Source organism: Protomyctophum parallelum (genome assembly GCF_964188405.1).
Source record: "Protomyctophum parallelum genome assembly, chromosome: 16".
Lineage (NCBI taxonomy): Eukaryota > Metazoa > Chordata > Actinopteri > Myctophiformes > Myctophidae > Protomyctophum > Protomyctophum parallelum.
In genome coordinates, this window is record NC_139711.1 from 32255270 (window position 1) to 32277201 (window position 21932).

Consider the following 21932-nt stretch of genomic DNA (forward strand, 5'->3'; position numbering starts at 1 on the left):
CAATTATATAATGTTGGTGACAAATTAAACATCGGTCATCTTTAATCTTTAAACACATGCTAAAAATGACAGCAAGAACTGAACCAACAATAGCCTACCTACAGCATCAGCATGCATACATGACTGCATTACATAACTGTGGTCAAAGTAAGAATGCAGAGGTGATCCAATTCTTAGTTTACATCAGCTTTTACATTTTGATGGTATCGAATATGTCTTTTTTGCTAGAGTGCAAGCCAAGGGAAGGCCAGACTTTATTCTTTTTTATTAACTCTTCTATTGTTTCTCTATTTTGCCCGGTGAAAGCACTGAACCAGATTGTATTTCTTCAAGGCAATCACCTCATGCTGTTATACCAACTACATCTGACGTTGACTGATATAGACAATAAGCTCCTCAGTGTCACTGTAAGGGACCATTTGGGTGCATTCTTACACACTCAAGAGTTAAAATAACACAGAGGACTGTAATGCAAACTGGCCTCGATTCAAACAGCGGTAACACCTGATCCCTCTTACCTCGGTCCGTCAGGTTCAGGCACGCATCAAGAAGAACATGGAAAAGCAGAGGAAGTTAGCCAATGAGCAAGGAGGAGGAGCCGGAGCCGAGGTCAACGAGCCCAGCAGGCCTGTTCGCAGACAGAGGAAACCCAAACGGACCGAACAGGAGGAGATGCAGTCGGGTGAGAGCGTGGAGGACAGTCACAGGATAGAGGAAATGATGGCGGGAACACAGCAGAAAGAAGAGCAGCAGAAGGCTGAGGAGAAGCAACAAATAGACCTGATGCCCATAGTGGATGCTGTGTTCGGACAGGTAGGAAACATGGGCATGGACCCATTGGTGACCCCAGTTTGACCCCATGTACAATTTTCTGTTTATAAATATATGCGTGTGTTCATGTATACATGAATATGTGACCGCACGTGTGTGTGTGTGTGTTTATGCATGTGCATGTTCCGTTTATAATTTATATGCGTGTCCATGTACAAATTAATATGTGACTTCATGTGCGATGTGCATGTACATCTTCTGTTTATATATATGTGTCTACATATACACATGCATGTATACATGCATGTGCGCACACAGGGTAGAGAACAGAACAAGTACAGAATAAGTAATTGCGTAACATCTGACCCAGGTGCCTGGGCTGCTCGGGTGTGCATAATAATGTGTAAGCCATCAGTAGAAATAGGGGCATTGGTAGTGTCCATTCTACCACCAATAAAATAAACTGAGATAGAGATCTGTATGTATGCATATGTGTCCGAGTATGACCGCTTACTTGTGCGTGGGTGCACATGCGCGCACGCGCGTGCGTGTGTGTCTATGTTTTGTTTGTGTGTTCACCCTATCTGTGTATCTGGTTCTCGGGGCTGATTGAATGTCTCTGAGAGGCTTGATTGAAAACCTAAGCCCTCACATTTGAAATAAAAACCCTGGCTCTGCTCCAACGCTCTTAACCCATTAAAACTCTCCCCATTTCCTGCCGGTTAGGGTTAGGGTTAAAAATAGCAGGTATACAAACTCAAAGCGATGTGCTAATTTGAAAATTCTTGAAATTGAAAATTGCTTCTGCAAATCCCTGGAACTAAATATTTTGAGATGGGGGTGTACAGCCCTATACATCTAAAATGTCCTTGACATGAAAATGTTTAAGCACCACTTATATAGCAACATACTTTTTTCAGAAAACGGTTTCATTTATAGAATCAGCCTCAGGTCTTACTGTCTCTCTCTGTCTCTCTGTGAATGGCAGAGTACAAGTCATCTTCACTATAGCCTTGCGACCTGAAAAATATATTTATTTCATACAAAAGTTTGGCCACATTTCCAACTGTAATAGTGTGTATTAGGACAGCTCTAAAGCATTTTACAGTACTTGGAAAAACTTGTCCATGTAATTCAATTCACCCCCCCAAAAAAAAAATCTGACAACTGCATTGATTCAGAATCCTTCTGTCCGAGTCCTTCCTTGCTAATAGAGAGAAAGTGTAGCATATCACTCCAGTTCTTAGAGTTTTACACTGGCTCCCTTTATGTCCATGTCGTATTCAAAAAGATTGGTTTATAAAGCATTGAATGGTTTAGGGCCAAATAAAAAATGTGTGCAATCAAACATTCTAGAGATAGAAAGGTCTGCTAAATCTGGCTACAAATAAACTTGCCTTGCCTACAGTACCATGTGATCTTGACTGTCATCATTCTTTGTTAGGTTTTATTAGTAGTAGTAGTAGTAGTAGTAGTATTACATTATTGACTTATTCTGTTCTTATATTATTCTAATTATAATAAGATGAAAAAGCATGAAAGGGCACTGGGTGACCTCATCAGGAGTTGCCAGCCTTAATTGGAAAACGGCTAAGTGAACTGGTGCCCGAAAAGGTTGCCCAATGCCAACCCCTACCGTAATGGATAGTTGGATACTGCTACGGTCAGCTATAGAGAACTAACAAACACCCTATCCCGAGTCCGCCTCATGCCATTGTATCAACTCAGTATCGCATCACATTGCACAAATGATAAGCCATGACACCGGACACGACACAGGCTGTACACTATACAATTACAAAACTGTCACTCAAGGGTCAGACATGCGTGCAAACATGTTACATCTTTATTGTGCATGTCTATCTAAGAAACGTTAAAGAAAAGGAAGGTAAATCCTTACCTTTTACCCCTCCCCTCCCCCTCTCTAATGCGGGAGCCGGGAGATGGTGAAAACTTCTGGGAACTCAGATTACGCCCTCCCTAGTCTCTCGAGACAGACTGTTGACTTGCGTCAACTAATTCAAAAGGAATTACCGGTAGTTGATGCAAGATGGGTCAGATTGCCCCCTCCCTGACTCATGGCCTGTGTGGTATGCATCCACCTGGTCATCTCAGCAAGTACAACGGGGGTGGGGTGAGGTCAAGAGAAGAGAAGAGATCACATGTGGCTACTGTACTTGTGCAAGCATCTTACATAATACTGTAGGTGTCACGTGACACCAAGCATGACATAGACTATGATTGTGTGGCACACACACACACACTAAACACCTAAGAAACGGATCTATTCTATTTGTATGCTTTTATTTATCCTCACTACCTCAAAGCAACATAAACACAGACGTAGGAGGACGTAGGGCCTTCGTCATACTCCTGCCAGCCAACACTCCCCGCTGATAAGTGCCGCCCCAGCCTGTAGGATTACATGTGGTGAGCACTGGTGATACATATCACCCTCCCCACCCAGCTTCCGAACACGGGACAATTGTGTTCGAGTATAGACAGACAACATTTTCAAGACTCCCTGCCTTTCCTCACTCTATTCTTGATCCTCCTTTAATCTTCATCTGAGAAACAGCCACTGGACACCAGTGGAGGCATATCTGACACCAGATCAGAACATGATATGTCTCCTGCCCACACAAGTAGGCATTGTTTCGTCATGGAAACAGTCCCGATCAAGGGTCACAGTCACGATACCGGAGCACTGCCCATCTTACACACACAGACACTATGCATATATCCATTAGTCAATGTCAATGCCATTGTCACTGTGTGTGTGCGTGCGTGTGTGTGTCTGTGTGTCACAACTATACACACACAAAGTACATTTAGATTGACATCTAAGGTTAAAACCTGGAAAACATTATAGACTTAAAAAAAAGAAAAGCATGAAATAAACACAAACATGCAAGTGTGTGTGCACATACAAGGTGACACACACACACACACACACACACACACACCGCAGTCTCATTCAAATGATTAATTAATTGACCATATAAAAACAGAATGCGCTTGGTAATTCCTCGTGCTGGTATTGCTTATCCTTGCCGTCACTGGTACCACCGCTGTCTGGCAGAATTTATCATCAAAACGGAGTTACAAAGAAACGTTTCGCACCAAACCTAAGCCAACTTTAAGAATTAATTAGACTGATTCACTGATCGAGCTGTATTGTAGTGCATACTGCATAGTTGAAGGTGTGTTTTATAAAATCTAACATCCTAACTGTTGCTGTCTACAGCAAACACAAAACTGTTGACTGAACAGTCTTCGGTGGCACCTCAGGCTTCGTGTGACAGTTGGCACTGGGAAGCCTGGTAGCAATTGTCAAAGAGGCCACAAGATGGTTATCTCTGACTGTGGATTGGTACTTTAACTGAAAGTCTTCATGTGAGATATCGCAGACTCGCATGCACGAATGGAACATATAACTTCATGGCAACATCCATCACGTCCTTCACAGGGGCATAGCAGTACGTGGTAGACACGGGATACACAGGGGACATGTCGCTCGCTTTTCCTGTAGGCCTATCTGTCATCTCTGTCTCCTGCACTATATTTAAATTGTATTTTATTCAGAGCAAGTTTTGTGACAAGTCACATTGTTAAAATAGCACTGACCAACTTCAGTCAATGAGCACTCTAACCCTTCGTTCAAACCAAAAGTGACATTTCCAATGGGAGCTGGGCTACACTGAGAGACATGGGAGCGACGAGACACCTGGCGACAACAAATCTGAAACATCTCCACTTGCTCAAAGACTTTGAGTTAGAAGGTTAGAAATGTGAACAATGACATTCTGCGCTCGACGGTTACTGTATGTCATATCCACAAAGACAAACTGGACAAAGAGGAGACTCATTGCTCAATTCACCAAGAGATGCACAGAAACACATGTGTGTGCTCATTGCCTTGAATAGGTTCAACAAATATAGGCTGTAGACTTTGGGCGCGTTCGGAAATGCGCCCTGAACGCACTGGTGTGCTCTCTTGTCGTTCGTTTATTCAGTGCACTCAGTGCGTTGTCGTTCGAAAATCCAGTGCGCTGCACACCGGGTGTGCCGAGTGCACGCACTGAGCAACCCTACCCTGAGGGTAGGGTTGCTCAGTGTGAATGGTGTGTTGTAACTGGTCGTTCGTAAATAAGGCACACTGAACGCACTCTGTGACGTCACCGCCCACCACACTCAACAAACTGACCACATTCCCGGTGCGCATAGCCGAACGCGCCCTTTAGTTTTTTTACTTTGTTATGATTAATAGAATTATAATATTCATCATAACATTATAATAATGTGCGTTAATTAGAAACCTGTTCATTTATGTGTGACAATTTATTGTGAGAGGATCTTTCAATAACAAGACAATAAATAATAGTGTGGCTTCATGTGGAGTTCAGACTTCCTGTGGCCAGTCTAGGACGTCTTTCCATTTCATAGTCTTGGCTTGTCACGCCACTTCTCTACCCTCATTTTCGCCTTTTAACTAGGACCCAGTACCAGGTACTTACTAAAGTTACCTTTTAATTAGGACCCAGTACCAGGTAGGCAGGTACTTACTAAAGTTACCTTTTTGGTGCCCATCCTTTCTCAATTCCAGCAGGGCTCACACGCAATAGGGCAACGTGTAACTCTACTCAATAACTGTCAGAGAATCCTCACAACACTCAGACATAATAATGCATCCATGGAAGTTTGCATTGTTGCTACTGATGTCAGTCTATATGTAGCAAAAAAATAGAACATTATTCTTGCATTTATTTAATTGTAAGTCTTTGTGTTGCTCCGTTTCAACTATTAAGAAATGTTTAAACTAGATGGGGACACATCTTAACAGGTTTCCTCTATCCTCTATCCGTGGATTCAAGCCATTGTGTCTTAATAAGTCCTCAAAATATAGGCTACTGACACTAATAATAGAAATGACAATAAAATAAAAAATAAACACTGTATATTGCATGGTTTCTTATGTAGGCTTAGCTGCCTGAGCCAGTTCGTTCATCATGCTACAGCAGAGGTTTTCAACTGTTGAGAGTGTAAAATAAATAATTTCATTTTACACAGTTAAATGTAGATTTTTATTTTAAATAAATAAATGGGTTGAAAACCAGTGCTACAGCATTACCATTGTAGCTCAATGCCAAGTGCAAAATATGTAAACATTTCAAACACTGTCCATGTGCAAGATTGAAAGTGAAAATTATAATTCAAAATAATCTCAAACAAATAAAGAAATCAAAGAACTTTCATTAAAAGCTTTTAAGAATTACTGAAAAAGTAGGCTACAAGCTCACAACACATGGATGTGCTATTTTCACTAGTTTGGATACCTGGGAGACATGATGACATCAAATTGCATTTGTCTTTTGGGCCTTGAGCTAAAAGTATAATATGATATCAAATTGCTTCAAAACAATATGGGGGACTAGGGCCCAGGCCAGGGGTAATTGAAAATTAATTAAAACGTTGCTGCTGGTAGGCTATTTGTTAATTTAGTAGGTGTCACCTGTGTTGTGTAACTTGTCACTTGTGTTCATCTTGTTATTTTGTCAAAGTAGCTGCATGAAAAAGGTCTAGTCTAGAGACTTGTTTACTGTGATCTCTCGCTCTTGAAATAGGCAGGGCTTGGTTTATGTTGCGTCAACACGGCTGCTTGATCGGCGCAGCTGTATCTCCTTAAACCTATTTATGCTCTGCCGTGCGAAGGTGTTGCGCGCAGAGGACGGCACCTGCGCGTGCCGTGCAGACAATCTCAATGTTTGTAAACAACAAGAATCCATGATCCATCTATTCTATATTATATATCGTAAGCAGAACCAGCATACATATACAAGTTAAGTTCCATTACCTTTTTTGTCTTACTCTTTATCCATAAAAGTTGAGCAGTTTCAGGACGTCTGCACTCTGCAGCCCCAAACTCAGATCCTCCATGATGGCTCTGTCTAGCAGGTTTTATATTCTGATTGGACAAAACCTTGTCTGACGTCTCAGGTTATAATGAATTGAAAGGGGTAAAACTAAATTAAACAAAAAACATTAGTGGTTATATTTGCTAATTTTAATTCAAATGTATGTTATGTTATGTAGCTATAGGCTAATATTTACAACATTGTTTCAGCATGAGTTTCAAATCATCATCTTATCTGGTGTAATAGTAATAGTAATAGTAAAAAACAAAAACAAATATAATCTGACTGCATATCTTCTTTGCCATCAACAGAATGAAAGACTGGCATCTTCAATTAATTAATTTCAAAGTTACACAGTTGTCTAATGCCCACTAATCAGCTAATTTATAAGGGACATGTTCCGTATATTCAATCAAGTAGTAGCCTTAGTAGTAGATGCCTACTCTAGTGGGCAAATGTATTCTCTACATTTTACCAACTTTCATTCCTTTCTCCTTTCTCTTTCTATTTGCCTTTTAGTTCATATGAAATTGGAGAGATTTACCCCTTGCATTATTTACTGTATGTGTATGTTATCTAATTATCTTTCCTTCTACTCTTCCCTCCCTCCGTCTCTCTCCCTAGCTGTCTTTGTCTGTCTGTCTGTCTGTCTGTCTGTCTGTCTGTCTGTCTGTCGTTATTAATATAACATAATTTAAGAAATCACTGTATCAAATTCTGAATGTCTGATTATTGTATTTTGCATGAGTTTGTTCTGTTAAATATGTCCTGAAACAATGGACAATGGACGGTACAGCATCGCTTAGAAGAGTTATAACATGCATTTTAAGGCTGTTTTTAATATTTAATATCATATTGTCTATGTCCCTCAAATTTATTTCTAATGGTTTGAGCCTCGATCACCACTCTGATATAACCAGTCCTTGTCATTTATTTCTGGGCTTTGAAAGCAGTTTTAGCTGCAGTACCACAATGTCCTGAGGTGGTGGGGATGCTGATATGCAGATTATTTAATATTTGAGTCATTATAATACCGATGCTAGATAAAACCAGGCTTGTTTCCATTCCATGCCAGCTTCAACAATACCGGCCATTACATAGGTAGCTGAAGATATACTGTACACAGCAAAGTTTTGGCTGTAACTCAACTTGTAAACCTTTACGCACAACGATCAGTTTTACACTGTCAGATTTGAACAATATTGTGCCAATCTGTTTGCAAACGGTCGGTCGCTGATGATATGATGACAAACGGCATGCAGGCACATAGCCACAGTTTGTATGAACAGAAAGCTGTGGCAGTGTGGCACCCTGAGAGAATAGAATTTAGAGAGACATACAGGGGTCAAGGTGGGGCAGTCGGTACTACCGACTCGGTAGCGCTGTTGCTAATTATGCATATTATACAGGTGTGTGTGTGTGTGTGTGTCTGAGTGAGAATGGAGTGCCAACGTTTTTATATAAGAAAAATCACACCCGTGTGAAGTGAGTGGTGCAACTCTGTATGGGGGTCCCCGGGGGGTCCCAGGAAGTTCCAGACCCACAGGATCACGGCCAGGGTGCTGGCCCGGTTTCGGTGAGCCGCCCCACGTCCGAAACGGTAGAGAGTGGTGAAAAACAACCATGCTATTTTCGTTCTCATACCCAGGCACCCAGCTACCCAGCCAGCCACCCAGCCACACACATAGCTCCGTAAGGGAGTGGTTGCACCACTCAAAAATGGAGGAGGGAGAGAGAAAATGACTGAAGTGAGACTAATGTAATGCTGTACCTTCCAACAGGACAGAGAGCTGAGCCCAGAGGAAATTGAAGGTACGATTACTTCCCGACAGCACATACTGTAGCCTACCTCATCGTATTACTTAACTTATCCTCTCATGTTTGACCATTACCGTGTGTGTGTGTGTGTGTGTGTGTGTGTGTGTGTGTGTTGCTCGTGTGCATGTGTGTGTTACAGAGCTTCATCTGGCGTTTATGGAGTTTGCCAAGGGTAAGGACGGCGGCCACATTAAACAAGCTGACCTGGGAGAGTGCATGAGGACCATGGGTTACATGCCGACTGAGATGGAGCTCATTGAACTAGCAATGTTGTGTGAGTGACACAACAACCACGTCATAAACAATGGGTTGAAGACAATGTCAACAGCAGTCGTGTAAATTAACTAAGTGCATTTACTTAAGTACTGTACTGAAGTACAATTTTGAGGTATTTGCCTACTTTACTTTGAGTGTACTTTACTTTGAGAATTTGCAATTTTCAATACTTTTAATTATACTCCACTACATCTATTGTACCACCACTACATTTATTTTAAAACTTAGTTACTTACTACTACTTTTATTATTATTACAAAACAAAACATACATTAACCACTTCAGGTCTATACATTTCGGCCATGCGTAAGCGATGCATTGTGAGCTTGTAGATCTGCAGGACAGAATCATGTTGGGCAGTGGGCACTATATGGTGACAGGCCTGTCAACCACATGGACACGGATCTGGGACCTGCTGTGTCCCCTCATTGGGGAAGCTTGAGCCTGAGCTTGTAGATTGCTTGCAGATTGGCTATTGTTGTTGAATATTCCCCCCAGATTAGGAATGCTGATATTGTACAAAAAAGTTTACAATAATCCTAAATTTGATTTGTAATATGCAAACAGAACCTTTCATAGAATCCCTGAGTTGACACAAAGAATATTAACCTTAATAATTAATTGCGATTAATCTATCGCAAACAAGCATTTTGGCATTTATCAAATGTAGTGTTGTTTCACTATTGTGTGCCTGTGCCTTTTCTGTCCTGCAGTGGGCGAGAAAATCGATTTTGAGGACTGGGTTGAGTTGATGGGACCCAAGGTGGTGGCAGAGACAGCGTCCATGATTGGAGTCAAAGAACTCAGAGATGCATTCAAAGAGGTCAGTCTGGTGGAATCCGATGTGTACAGTATGTGTGTATGCAACTGGCATTTATGCACACACATTTAATATACAATATAGGCCAGTGGTTATCAAACATTTTCATGTCAAGGATTTGACCACAGACCCATCTGAAAAGATTTGGTGCCAGGGACCCTCATAATTGACTACCGGTATCCCTGTAACATAATAACGATAATGATAATAATAAATGTTTTATTTTTCCCACCACTTTTTTAACAATTTTAGCTGGGAGACCCCCTGGGTCCCCGCCGGACCCTATTTTGAGTTCCACGTATATAGGCTAACCAACCCATACCCATGTGTTCATGTTTGTGTCCAGTTTGACTCGAACAGAGACGGTAAGATCAACCTAGCAGAGCTTCGGGAGGCCTCAAAGAAGTTGTTGGGAGAACAACTGCCTAACACTCAGATAGAAGAGATCGTTAGAGACGTCGACCTCAATGGGGATGGCTTGGTTGACTTTGAGGGTGAGAGACACTCAGAGAGAGAGAGAGAGAGAGAGAGAGCGCGCATGTCCAAAATGTACAATACTAATGTTCAAATAAGTACAGAAATACTAATCTTGTGATTAATTGTTAAGTTATAGTTAATTAGTTATTTAAGATAAAATAAAGGACAAATGGGAACTTTACATACCGGTAGTTTGAATACGTAGCATAATATGCTATGTAACTAGCACGATATGTTACTTATGGACATAACCTTTATTGTAGGTTTGCTAAGGAGAGTGAGCTCCCAAACAAGGCCTTTGCCAGGAATTATGGGCCTCAGATAAAGATAATATTGGGCCTCTTGAAACATATAGCTATTGATGATGACATTAATATTGTGGCTTGAGGGTACCCATGTAGACTCGATCGCCAAGAATCATTTAGCACTTTTCACTGTCTGCCTACACTATATTATAGGCCAGCCCCTGTGTGCACTTTGCTGCCTTTCCATGATTTTGTAGAAGCTGCCAACTAACTCCTCTTCCCACTCTCTTTATTCTTTCCCTCCTTTTCACAGAATTTGTAAGAATGATGTCACGTTGACATGTCCAGATGTTTGACAACAGAGGAGATGATGATGGAGACATTAAACTGATTAAAGACATTAAAAATCACTATGCAACTCCACACTAAACTGTAGTGGACATACTATTTGCTCTTGTGAGCATGAATTTTATATATATTTTTTTTAAATAAAAATTATTGCTTTACTTTGATATATGATATATATATATACATATATATACACACAAAATTGAGATAAAAATGCTATTATTATTGTAACTATTATTTCATTAAAAACAACTACGGTATAGCCTAAAACATGTCAGTTACCTATGCAAGCATGCTATCTTTTTTTACTGTTGTATTTTTGATATATTCATGTTTGTCCAGTGTAAAGCCTTGTTTGTAAAATGTGATCTTACATTAAAAAAAGATTTGTATTCATTAAACTGAGTGACATCCTTGTGACAGGGCCTGCCATTCCTGTGACAAGGCCTGACATCATGAATCATGGTCAGTATCATGATTAGCCATGTTCAATATCATGTTCAGTATCATGTCGATACGTGATACTGACCATGAAAATGTGCACTTAATATATTACAGCCATTACAGTTATAAGTAATAATGCAAAGACATCAAGATGAAATCAAGATTTTTATTTTTATTGAAAACTTGGCCAGGATTCTGTACAGCAGAGAGGGTGTGCAATGCACAGGGTTAGGAAATCAAGGGCGGGGGAGGGCTCTAGAAACTTAGTTTCCAATGGTGCATCATTACCCTGAGCCGAGAATCATGTTGTGAAACAGCAAGAGAATTCTCGTTCCCTCTTTGGTGCTGCAAAGAACTACAGAGGAGTAAAGGAAGCTGGGGAAGGGCAAAAAAAAGGAAAAAACATTGGGGAGAGTGGCAGCAAAGGTCGGACCATAGGGGAGAAAGAGAAGAGTAGAGATAGAGAGAGATAAAGGGTTGCCTGGAATTTTATTCAGGTCCAGTTGGTCCTTCCATTGAGCCGTTGCCTCAGATTAGAGGTGGGACTAGAAGCTCCCCCCAGGCAGTGTCAGATCGTAGACCTCTAAAGAGTGTTCAGGTAAGGTCTCAGACATCTCTCTTCCTTTCCCTCTTCCTCCGCCCCTCTCCCTCGCTTCCACTCTTTCTCTTTCTCTCCCTTCCTGAGCCTCACTTGCTGGCCATGGTGTAGCAGCCAACCTGGTGCCACTGCATGTCACGGATACGCCTCACGGACTGGAACTGAGGATGGCGGGCACCATACTCGTTGAAGTGTCTGAATTCACCCTTCTCCAGCAGGTACTGGCTGCCACGGTAGCCGGGGTACTGGTATCCCACCCAGCTGTATGCGATAAAGAAAGGAGAACCATAAAGAGTCAGAAAACAGTTTCTTCTCAAAATTATCTGTGGATCTGCAATCTACAAAATCCTGATGTATTCTGTTCATTCTACAGTAGCTGTTTCTGTTCAGTTTAAGTTTTCGGTTTGAGTTCTGGTAGTGAAACACTACCTGAGTACTTGTTATGTTGCTGTTACTGTATTTCTGTAAGTTTCAGTTCTGTTCTTTCTGCTCTCCAGTGCTGAGTACTTTCAGGCTGGCTACTGTACGTATAACAGACTCACGTTCCACAGCTGACCATGATACTGCCGACTCTGTCGGTGAAGCCATAGGAGAACATGCTGGGAACATCGTCATCCATGATCTCCATCTTGCGGCCCTTGAACTCGCCAACCTCGTACAGGCAGATCTTGTGCTTCTCGGGGTCCTGCAAGGGAGAACCAGCGAGAAACACTTGGTTACCAAAGAGAAACACTTGGGCTAACACCATTTAGACAACTAACAAAGAGAACAAATTGAGGTGTGATGGTGGAGTTAGGAGGCGGATATTTTTCTTACCATCCTCACGGGCCTGAAGGACAGCAGGTAGTCATTCTTCTGGCAGTTGCTCCAGGAGTCCCAACGGGGGTACTCTCCCTTCTCCAGGATGTACATCTCACCACAGAAGTTCATCTGCTCGTAACCGACGAAGCTGTCAAAGCACATAAGGTTGTTATTAATCTGTTTGCCCATTCAAAGCCACTAGTGTAGAAAAACAGAAAAAATAAGTCTCGACATTGTGCCATATTAAGAAACATAATTGCTTCCTTTTTTACCTTACTGTTAAACACATTACACTGTTCAACAATGCAGGCTCATAACCTGAATTGTAGCAATATAGTCTAGGTAGGAACTGTAGCTGACTTACGGTCCACACTCAACGCGCAGGGAGCGCACGCGGTCCATGCCCATCTCACACACATTCATGCACTCGTTGCTGATCTCGATCATGCGACCCTGGAAGTTCTCCTGGTCGAACACGTACATCTTTGGGGGAGAAAGGCACAGGTAAGTCATGGTTGGACTGTTGACGCTTCATAGTACTTTATGTGGATGTATTTCACGTCAAAGTATTATGTGACACGTGCTGTAGAACCTCCAGCCCAAAGTGAGAGCCACGTACCTTGTAGGCATGCATTCCCATCTCAGACTTCTTGCTCTGGGCAGCCTTCCCGTCGGTCTGGGAAGCAGACTTGGCCTTATCTCCACTGGACATGATTGCTGACAAGAGACAGAGGGGGGGAAAAGACAGCAGTGAATGTGTTGAACTGTATGATTGTGTAAAGAGATGGAGGATGAGAGAAAATGTTATAACTGTTATAACTGTTTAATGTTTAAACATATATCACTATGTGCTTTTTATGTGCGCATTTACAGCAGGTGCATGTGTGTTTACCTTACCTGTGTATGTGTAGTGCCTATACGCTGAGCCTCACTCTGAGTGTGTGTTGCTCAGAGTGCGCCCCTCCCTTTTATACGCTGGCGCCCACATGGGAGGGATTAGGCAGAGAGAAACAAACCTGCTGAGGTCAGAGACGGGACACAATAGAAGCTCCTCATCATCAGAGAGGGACGGATAGGGGTGGGGTGGGGGGATGCGCAAGATGAGGAATGGCTGGTCTACTGAGTGGTATGAAGTGACACAAGTTAGAGAGAATATGGCAGATATGGATAGGTGTTGTCTTGGCACAGAGTTTTTTGACACTTGATTGTGAGGTGAAAGGAAGGGCAAGAAATGGAATGAAACGTCTCACAATAAGCATATGTGATTCTCTCTCTCTGTGTGTGTGTGTGTGTGTGTGTGTGTGTGTGTGTGTGTGTGTGTGTGTGTGTGTGCGTGTGTATATATTTTTCAGTTGTTATTGAAACATTTGTCACATGGTTCACCCAGTAGCTACTGCTGTATTACTTTCGTATATAGCCATAAACGTCTTAGTTTGATGTGGCAGAGTGGCAGCATTCGTCAATAAATTTTGGCTATGAAAATGACATAGACAAAGTGGTACATTATAGGTTACAAAATATGTTTTCAAAATAAGACATTATGAAAATGAAAATATATTATGGTAATTTTTATGATTGGGCTCGGGTGCAGCTGTGTAATGTTTTAATGCTACATTCATGGGGGCTAGAGGGCACAACAGTGGCAGCCATTTTGTGGTACCAGAGATAGAAAACCCATTCATTTTTCCCATAGAGATTTCATAAAATATTCATAAATTATTCTAAGCCTGGAACCAAGCCACCCAGGCTCCTGGTGAATCATGACCATAAAACATTGGATTCTGAAAACCGCCAAAAAATGGTATTTACCTAAATATAGTAGGCTTAGCTATATAATGTCATTTAATATGCATTTTCTTTTTACACAGAATCAAATGTTTTATCGTAATTCACCATTTATTTAAAATACTTGAATTAATGGGTTTTCTATTGGTGGCACAACAAAATGGCCACCACTGCTATGCCCTAAATGGAGCCATGCCTGCATTGGATCTGTGATCCATGGCTACTGCACTTGGATGTTTGGACCCCTGGGCGGTTGTGTGCAAGACTACAGTGAGATAATATTGTACAGTATGACATTTCCCAATCAAACTCTTTTAACGTTAATATAGACCGATCCTAATAGCCACCAACGGCGCCTCTCTACGCTGATGATAATCCCCGCATTAGCTATCCCTTCATTCCCTTGCAGGCCCTTTGTGCCAGGACACATGCCACTGCTGACCGAACATACCGGAGCGCTTTTGTTCTCCGCTCGTTTGCTCGTGCGCTTAGAAAGAACCAGCATTCTATAGGATATGCTGAGTTGGCTGGGGTTGCAGTGGAACGCCACAGACTAGAGCCACCAGAATGTCCAGGAGCGCGCTTTGGCGCTAGTGACTCGTAGGCCTAAATGGGCAGAGGCGGTCCCACGTGCTCTCCACTGACCCATGCCGTGGACGCGCCCAGGCAGGCGCGCTCCTCTGCAGCCGGTATAAAACTGAAGCGCCAGATTCTCTCAAAGCTCTACGCGAGATAAGTATAAGGCGCGTGCCACTCCCGAGCTCTTCGAATAAGTGCCAATCTAGGTAAGGTCTCAATTCTGTGCATTTAACACAAGTGAGGGACAGCTAGATGTATGTTATTGGGCTTATTCAAGGAGCTTTTATGTCAAACAAAAGAGAAAAGCACTGAAATGATAAATAACCCGTAAAACACATTGTTTGTAGATTGTGTCAGTGACTGCAATTAAATTTATGTTAGATAATGAATAGGTCTAATTGGTTTTCACTAATAAATTATGCTCTTAGTCCAGCCCCCAAATTTTTTCATAGCAGATTTGTAATCATTTGAAAAATATGACATGGCTCCTCGAATGATGCTTTCTGGTTATCCAGCTATCAAAATTTCTGTCACAGATTTTGTGAGGTGAACATAGCCTATTACATAGCCAATTACTTTTTTTTTAAGGTATTTTCAACCCATTATGGACATTATGGACTATGATTTGTTTTCCAGGATATAGGCAAAATATTCTGTTTAAAATAATTTTCTCCTACTCTGCCCCTTGCCTCCTTCCTCCCTTTGCCGCCTCAAGCGTAAAGATGTACAGAACCACTAAATCCCCAATGATGCAACCACTGGTCAGCTCGGGAATGGGCATGGCTCCTTTCTACAAGGTAAACACATGCACACACATGTGTGTGTGCGACTGTGTGCGCGCACACACACATACACACCCCACAAATATAACGATCCAAAAGTGTAATCAGCACATCTCTGCTTGACACTCACTTCATGTCACTTTAGCAATTCCTACCTCCTCTCTTTGTCACCAGGTGACCGTGTTCGAGCAGGAGCACTTCCAGGGCAAGTGCCAGGAATTCACCAACGAGTGTTGCAACATCCAGGAGTGTGGCCTGGATAACATCCGCTCCATCAGGGTGGAGAGTGGCGCGTAAGTCTCACAGCAACAACCAAACAGGTCATGGGTGTTGCTCTCTCATTCATCATTACCCATCTCTAACTTTCACTTTGCCCTCGCTACCTCCCTCCATATAGCTGGGTGGGTTTCGAGCACCATGACTTCCAGGGACAGCAGTTCATTCTGGAGAGGGGAGAGTACCCCCACTGGGACGCCTACAGTGGCAACATCTCCTACCACGTGGAGCGCCTCATGTCCCTGCGTCCCATCTACTGCGCTGTGAGTACTTCAGAGGTTGAAACTGACTTACCTGGCCGATTAAGACTGATATGAGGTTAGGGGTCGTACGTGGCCGGTTAAGAATGAGATGAGGTTAGGGGATTTACTATACGTGGCCAGATAAGAATGTTGAGGTTAGGGGACTTACGTTGCCGGTTAAGAATGAGTTTAGGGTTAGATTTAGTCGGACAACGGGAATAACACCGGACGTCTCCACGTTTCCTAATCAGTAGGCTCCAGCATACATGCAGTAGGTCGATAAGATCGTCTTGATATGTAAGCTACTGTTGATTATTGGTTGATTTTCATTCGAATCCACTAGAAAAGAACGCAGTGTGCATGCTAGTGCAACTCTACATGCACCACATACACTGCAAAACCCGGAATATTGACGAAAACATTTAATTGTACTACTCAGGTGCAATATCCATAATGTTACAAATGGGCTTCGTCTACCTGACTAAAAAGATCAACAGACAATGGTCGGAAATAATATAATAAGTAAATAAACATTCAAACATTTCTATTGTTTTGCGTGAGGACTATTTCTCTAACCTTCCCACTTCTCTGTTCAACCTCCATGCAGTCTCACATGAGCAGTCGTATGATCATCTTTGAGAGGGAGAACTTCATGGGCCGTACCGTGGAGCTGTGCGACGATTACCCCTCCCTGCAGGCCATGGGCTGGATGATGCCCGAGGTTGGATCCATGCATGTGCAGTGTGGCGCGTAAGTTACTGCTCTCTCTGTAATACAGTCACACACTATAGTATAGATAGATACATAGATATATATAATCACATACAGTATCATATCATATAATCTGTATGGTTATGTCCCAAAAAATGCCAAAGATAATCCACAAATTCCTTCCACATCTCTCTCCTTCCTGCAGCTTTGTTTGCTACCAGTATCCTGGCTACAGGGGCCAGCAGTACATCATGGAGTGTGAGAGACACAGCGGAGACTACCAGCACTGGAGGAACTGGGGCTCCCACTGCCAGACACCCCAGATCCAGTCCATCAGGCGCATCCAGCACTAAGAGGTGGAAAGGCTGAGACTGAGGCCCTAGTGAGAACCGGGGCCCACGGACAGCAACCCCCTAACCCCCACCCCCTGCCCACTTCAACCTTCCCCGAGTACCCACAACTACCCGAAACCACCAACAATCTACAGTACTGACTTACAGCCGCTCCGAATAAGTGTGATAAGAGACAATATCGCACTGTTAAGCACAGGGATACACACACAAACATGTGCACGCACACACATACCCACACAACTGACTGACACACCAACAAGCCTGCGTTGTACGCCAACCTGGTCAGCTCACCTGGGCTGGGCGAGGAATAGTCCTGCCCCTCAGTGTTGGAACCATTAGGAGGGGAGAGGTAGCTCTTAAATGGTGCCAGGTTAAAAATGGTCTCCCAGTTGCACTTGCTCTCCTCGGCGCATCAGGGAGCATGGCAGAAACTGTGCTGTGGTGCAGAGCAGATGTGCTGTGTTGTTGTGTAGGAGGTTGAACCACAGGTTAATAATAATAAACTCATGTTGACTTCATATGTCCTTGTTCAATCATTTACAATCATTATGACCTATTTATTTGGTCATACAAATCACAACTCATAAAATAGTGACTGCCACATTATGTCTGACCTTTTCTTCTTAATCTGCATATTCCAGCTTTCTAAATAAAGAAAATAACACAAGCATACATAATTTACATATGTACCGTAGTATATAAAATACAGAGTAAGCTTGGCTGTCCACTTGGCTGTCCACCCTTTAAATTGTGCGTACAAATCCTTATTTAGGATATTATTGTTCTGAGAAATAATTTAATTTAACAAGACAGCAGGTAATGTAACTGGTTACAATTATGTATACTTGTAAGCTAAATCATGAACATACTGTATAGCCACCCCAAGTCATCATCATTTTGAGCTGTGAAGCAATAGCAAAACGTAATGAGGCTGTACTATGAGTTACTGTGTAAATGTATGTAAATTAGTATGTATGAGTATGACTGACTGCTTTTGAAAGTTTGTATGAAGACATGTTTTAGGACACTGGTCATCTGGTGTTGAGCCACATGTCTAAACTATGGACACTTCTGTGTTGCCCATGGTAATTATAAGAACGTAAGGTTAAGGTATTTAGGGATCTATTTTCGTCCATGCTAAACCCCTTATCCCTAAACTACTTTTTTACTATTTTGAAAAACATTTTTTTGAATATTAAAATAGCCAATCTACATCGACAGGTTGTGAGCTTGTGGATTTTAACTATTCAAAAAGGCAAAGAATTTTAGGGATAAGCCTTATCTTGTGCCACCCCTTATCCCTAAACTTATTTGGCATTTTTTACTATTTCGAAAAACCTTTTAAAATAGTTCAACTAGCCGATCTACATCAACAGTGTGAGCTTGTTTAGGCTATTTTAAAAGGTTTTTCAAAATAGTAAAAAAAAATGCAAATAAGCATAGGGATAAGGTGTAAGGCAACTGGCGGCCCGCGGAGTTCCCCACTTGTGGCCTTGGAAGAATTTATTTTGTTTTTTTGAAGGCTAATGAAAGTTACAGATATGGGGCTATATCTTGCGCCACCCCTTATCCCTTATGATGTAGATCGGCTAGTTGAACTATTTTAAATTTATTTTTTAAATAGTAAAAAATGGAAAATAAGTTTAGGGATAAGGGTGGCACAAGATGGAGCCCACAGTGTGTGCGATATGAAGTGTGAGAATGCCATAATGACAGTAATCCTTAATCACATTCAATCATATACAAGGGCTTTTGGAGAGAAATGAGTCAGTTAATGTCAATTATGTTTATGTCAAATAGGTCTACATCTATTCTAAGGTAGCATATACAGTACCTGTATATTATAATGCTCATTACTGTGCAGACATGTATTACATATACATAAATCTTCGTGTTGGAGCACAAAAGGCATTTTGAGAACCCACAATTGCCGTGTGCGCCCGCCGCCCACACACAATCATTCTACAGTTGTGGCCCCCGGCCTAATCTAGTCGAATACCCCTGGGGTAAGGGGTGGCGCAAGGTATAGCCGTCAATGTGGGAAAAGTAGAAAGGAAATCTAACCCCGTCAACAAGGAATTAAGGCCCAGGCCGTAGCGTAACGGTCTGGGCACCGGACTGGTGATCCAGTCGCGGTGTGCCGCGGGTTCGACTCCCGGACCCGACACGGCCTTTACCGCATGTCATCCCCCCATCTCTCTCCCGTTTCCTGTCAGCCTACTTTCTGTCCCTTAAAAAATCAATAAAAGGCGTAAGCCGCAAAAAAAAATCTTAAAAAAACAAAAAAAAACAAGGAATTAAAATGTTTATTTTTTTTAAGTGCTGTCAAAAACATTAATAGCAAACATAACATGACAACAAGAACTCTACCGTAAATAATAACAAAACATGGAACGGAAAATTGGCAGAACAGAGGCTGATAACTTGCCTATCATAGTCACACGTATGACCAATGACAACTCTTGATTCCACTTACAGAACAAAACTTACAGAAAATTTCTTCCCTACCCAGTCAGCAGTTGCTGGGTTTATGTGGTGTCAACACAGTTAAAATATCTCTTCACATCAAAACTGAAAAAAAAACAGTTGCACAAATTATTAATAGTACAAACGTTGTACATAAGAACAATAATAAACATTCAAGTTATCAAACACTTTTCACAGATTTATAACAATATGACGGTCAATAAAATTTGACTGTGCACTCAACTCAAAAACTCTACATCAGTAGGCGTCTCCAATCAGATCCAAAATAGTTATTTATGCAGAATGATTCTTTTCCGTTTACGGTCTTTGGTATACAGCGTTTTCCAACAGAGCTGAACAAAATAATCTGTCATTAAAGTTCTTCTCATACATACTGGGTCGATGGTGCCAAGTCTGTGGGAACAGAGAGAAGGTATTTGTGACAATAGGCTCTGTGCATAACTGTAGTCCCAGTTTCCTGAGGGTGACACATACCCATACATTCATTTCAGCTTTTTGGTGGTCCCATCTTCAGGAAACATGTTCAAGCAAGGAGCCTTTCTTAAAACACATCACATCTACTCTCCCCAAATAATCGAAAAATGTAGCTGTGCCATGATAATAATTTTCAAATTAGCGTGTCAAATTTACAGTATGGCATTATGTTACATTTCATACTGTAAGTTGGAGGAAAAGGCGCATTATAATTGGCCAGATGGTGTTCAAACAACCCTATGTATGTTAAAACTATATAATATAGATAAAGAAATTATAATAGTATAAACGAAGTGGTAGTTATTGATGCTGTTGTGAAATTTAGCATTTGGCTACTTTAGTTTGAATTGGTGTTAGTAACTGTAGAAAGACCACCATGTTTGCTTTGCCAACAAGTTTTTGTTATCCGTTGATTAGTAATATACTTGGAAAAGGTACTTTTTGTGTCTTCTAGGAAGGCCTGCACATACTGTAATACGATATTGTAGACTTAAAGTGTGGCATGAATTGCCTCATGTTGAGCCAAGCATCCACCCAGCTGGCTCAACATGAGAGACCAGGAAAAAGGGCCATGTCTTCTTTTAGATGGTAGATGGGGTCAGGTAGCAGCTCCCCTCAAAAGTAGTTAAATATACAATTAAACTTAATTCCAATAAAGTGGACAGAGGAGCACTACATGGATACCCAGTAAAAACTGAATATAAAAACACCTTTAAACTTCTCAGATGTATGGCTGGTAAAGTTCTTCTAAGTTTATAAAGTCACCACTTTCACGATTGAACAGTCATGGCATATTAACCCAATTTGTGCCCAAGACGTCCCTAGAATTATCCCATGGAGGTCTGTACACGTCTTAGAAAATAAATAAATAATATATATATATATATATATATACACACACACACACACACACACACACATACATACCGGTATATATATATCTTTTTGTTTTTAATTTCAAAACTTTTTCTTTCTTTTTTCCTAAATCGGATGGGCACGTCGCTATTTTGAAAGAATACAAGGGCACACAATGTGAATATATAATGAATGTGTAACATTTGGAAACTATAATGTTGGTAGGATTTTGTATTAACCTTTTTGTGAGCAAAAAAAAACGTTTCATAGATCTATTTCATTACTTTTGAGGGGTTAAGTGTCTTTTTTAGGAACACCTCAACACACTGCCGGGCGCCAGGAATCAAACCTGGGACCTTATGCTTCCCAGGATAAAAAGGCTCTGAAGTAGCAAAAATTCCACCAAAACGTAACTATCCTGTTTAACAAATGTGGACAATTTATAAACTCACCTCAATCAAAGCGGTGAAGACAGCAGACTGATAATTTGAACGTTGTCCATCTCTCTCTCCGACAACATCAATTTTCTCAACATCTCTTTACACGCGATAGGCTGTGATCCAATCACATCCATTTCCTCCTCTTCCTCAATCACCTCCACTTCCTCCACTTCCTCCTCTTCCTTCTCCTCAATTGTTCTCCAATTGTTCAGATCAACCATTGTGGCGGGTGGCGGCAGGTGTGACATTCGTGGCTCTGGAGGTGGCTTTGCAGGCCGAAGGGCAGGGAAGGGGCTGGCCCATCCAAAAATGTCCACCTCTGACTCTTCCTCGCCCTCTGCATTCTCTCCGCTTCCTTTCGACCCCAGATCAACCTTCGTGGTGAGTGGCGGGTGTGACATTCGTGGCTCTGGAGGTGGCTTTGCTGGCCGAAGG

General features: G+C 41.8%; 3 protein-coding genes across 3 annotated transcripts; 2 read left to right on the forward strand and 1 right to left on the reverse strand.

Annotated features, from left to right (window-relative positions):
* The first annotated feature begins 534 nt into the window (after positions 1 to 534).
* LOC310873220 (calcium-binding protein 2-like) lies at positions 535 to 10767 on the forward strand. Its single transcript, XM_083785556.1, has 6 exons — positions 535 to 813; positions 8468 to 8498; positions 8644 to 8778; positions 9494 to 9603; positions 9947 to 10094; positions 10636 to 10767. Exons 1-6 carry the CDS (start codon positions 556 to 558, stop codon positions 10659 to 10661), a joined length of 708 nt encoding a protein of 235 aa, XP_083641682.1. The 5' UTR covers positions 535 to 555; the 3' UTR covers positions 10662 to 10767.
* A 1034-nt stretch (positions 10768 to 11801) lies between these two features.
* crybb1l1 (crystallin, beta B1, like 1) lies at positions 11802 to 13225 on the reverse strand (the record flags this gene model as incomplete). The annotated part of the gene is made up of 5 exons (XM_083786631.1): positions 11802 to 11973; positions 12255 to 12397; positions 12529 to 12661; positions 12878 to 12996; positions 13133 to 13225. The coding sequence occupies 5 exons, from the start codon at positions 13223 to 13225 to the stop codon at positions 11802 to 11804; spliced, it is 660 nt and encodes a 219-aa protein (XP_083642757.1).
* A 2374-nt stretch (positions 13226 to 15599) lies between these two features.
* On the forward strand, positions 15600 to 17241 carry LOC310873151 (beta-crystallin A1-like; the record flags this gene model as incomplete). The annotated part of the gene is made up of 5 exons (XM_083785469.1): positions 15600 to 15674; positions 15834 to 15952; positions 16057 to 16198; positions 16785 to 16927; positions 17094 to 17241. 5 exons carry the CDS (start codon positions 15600 to 15602, stop codon positions 17239 to 17241), a joined length of 627 nt encoding a protein of 208 aa, XP_083641595.1.
* Positions 17242 to 21932: the final 4691 nt, after the last annotated feature.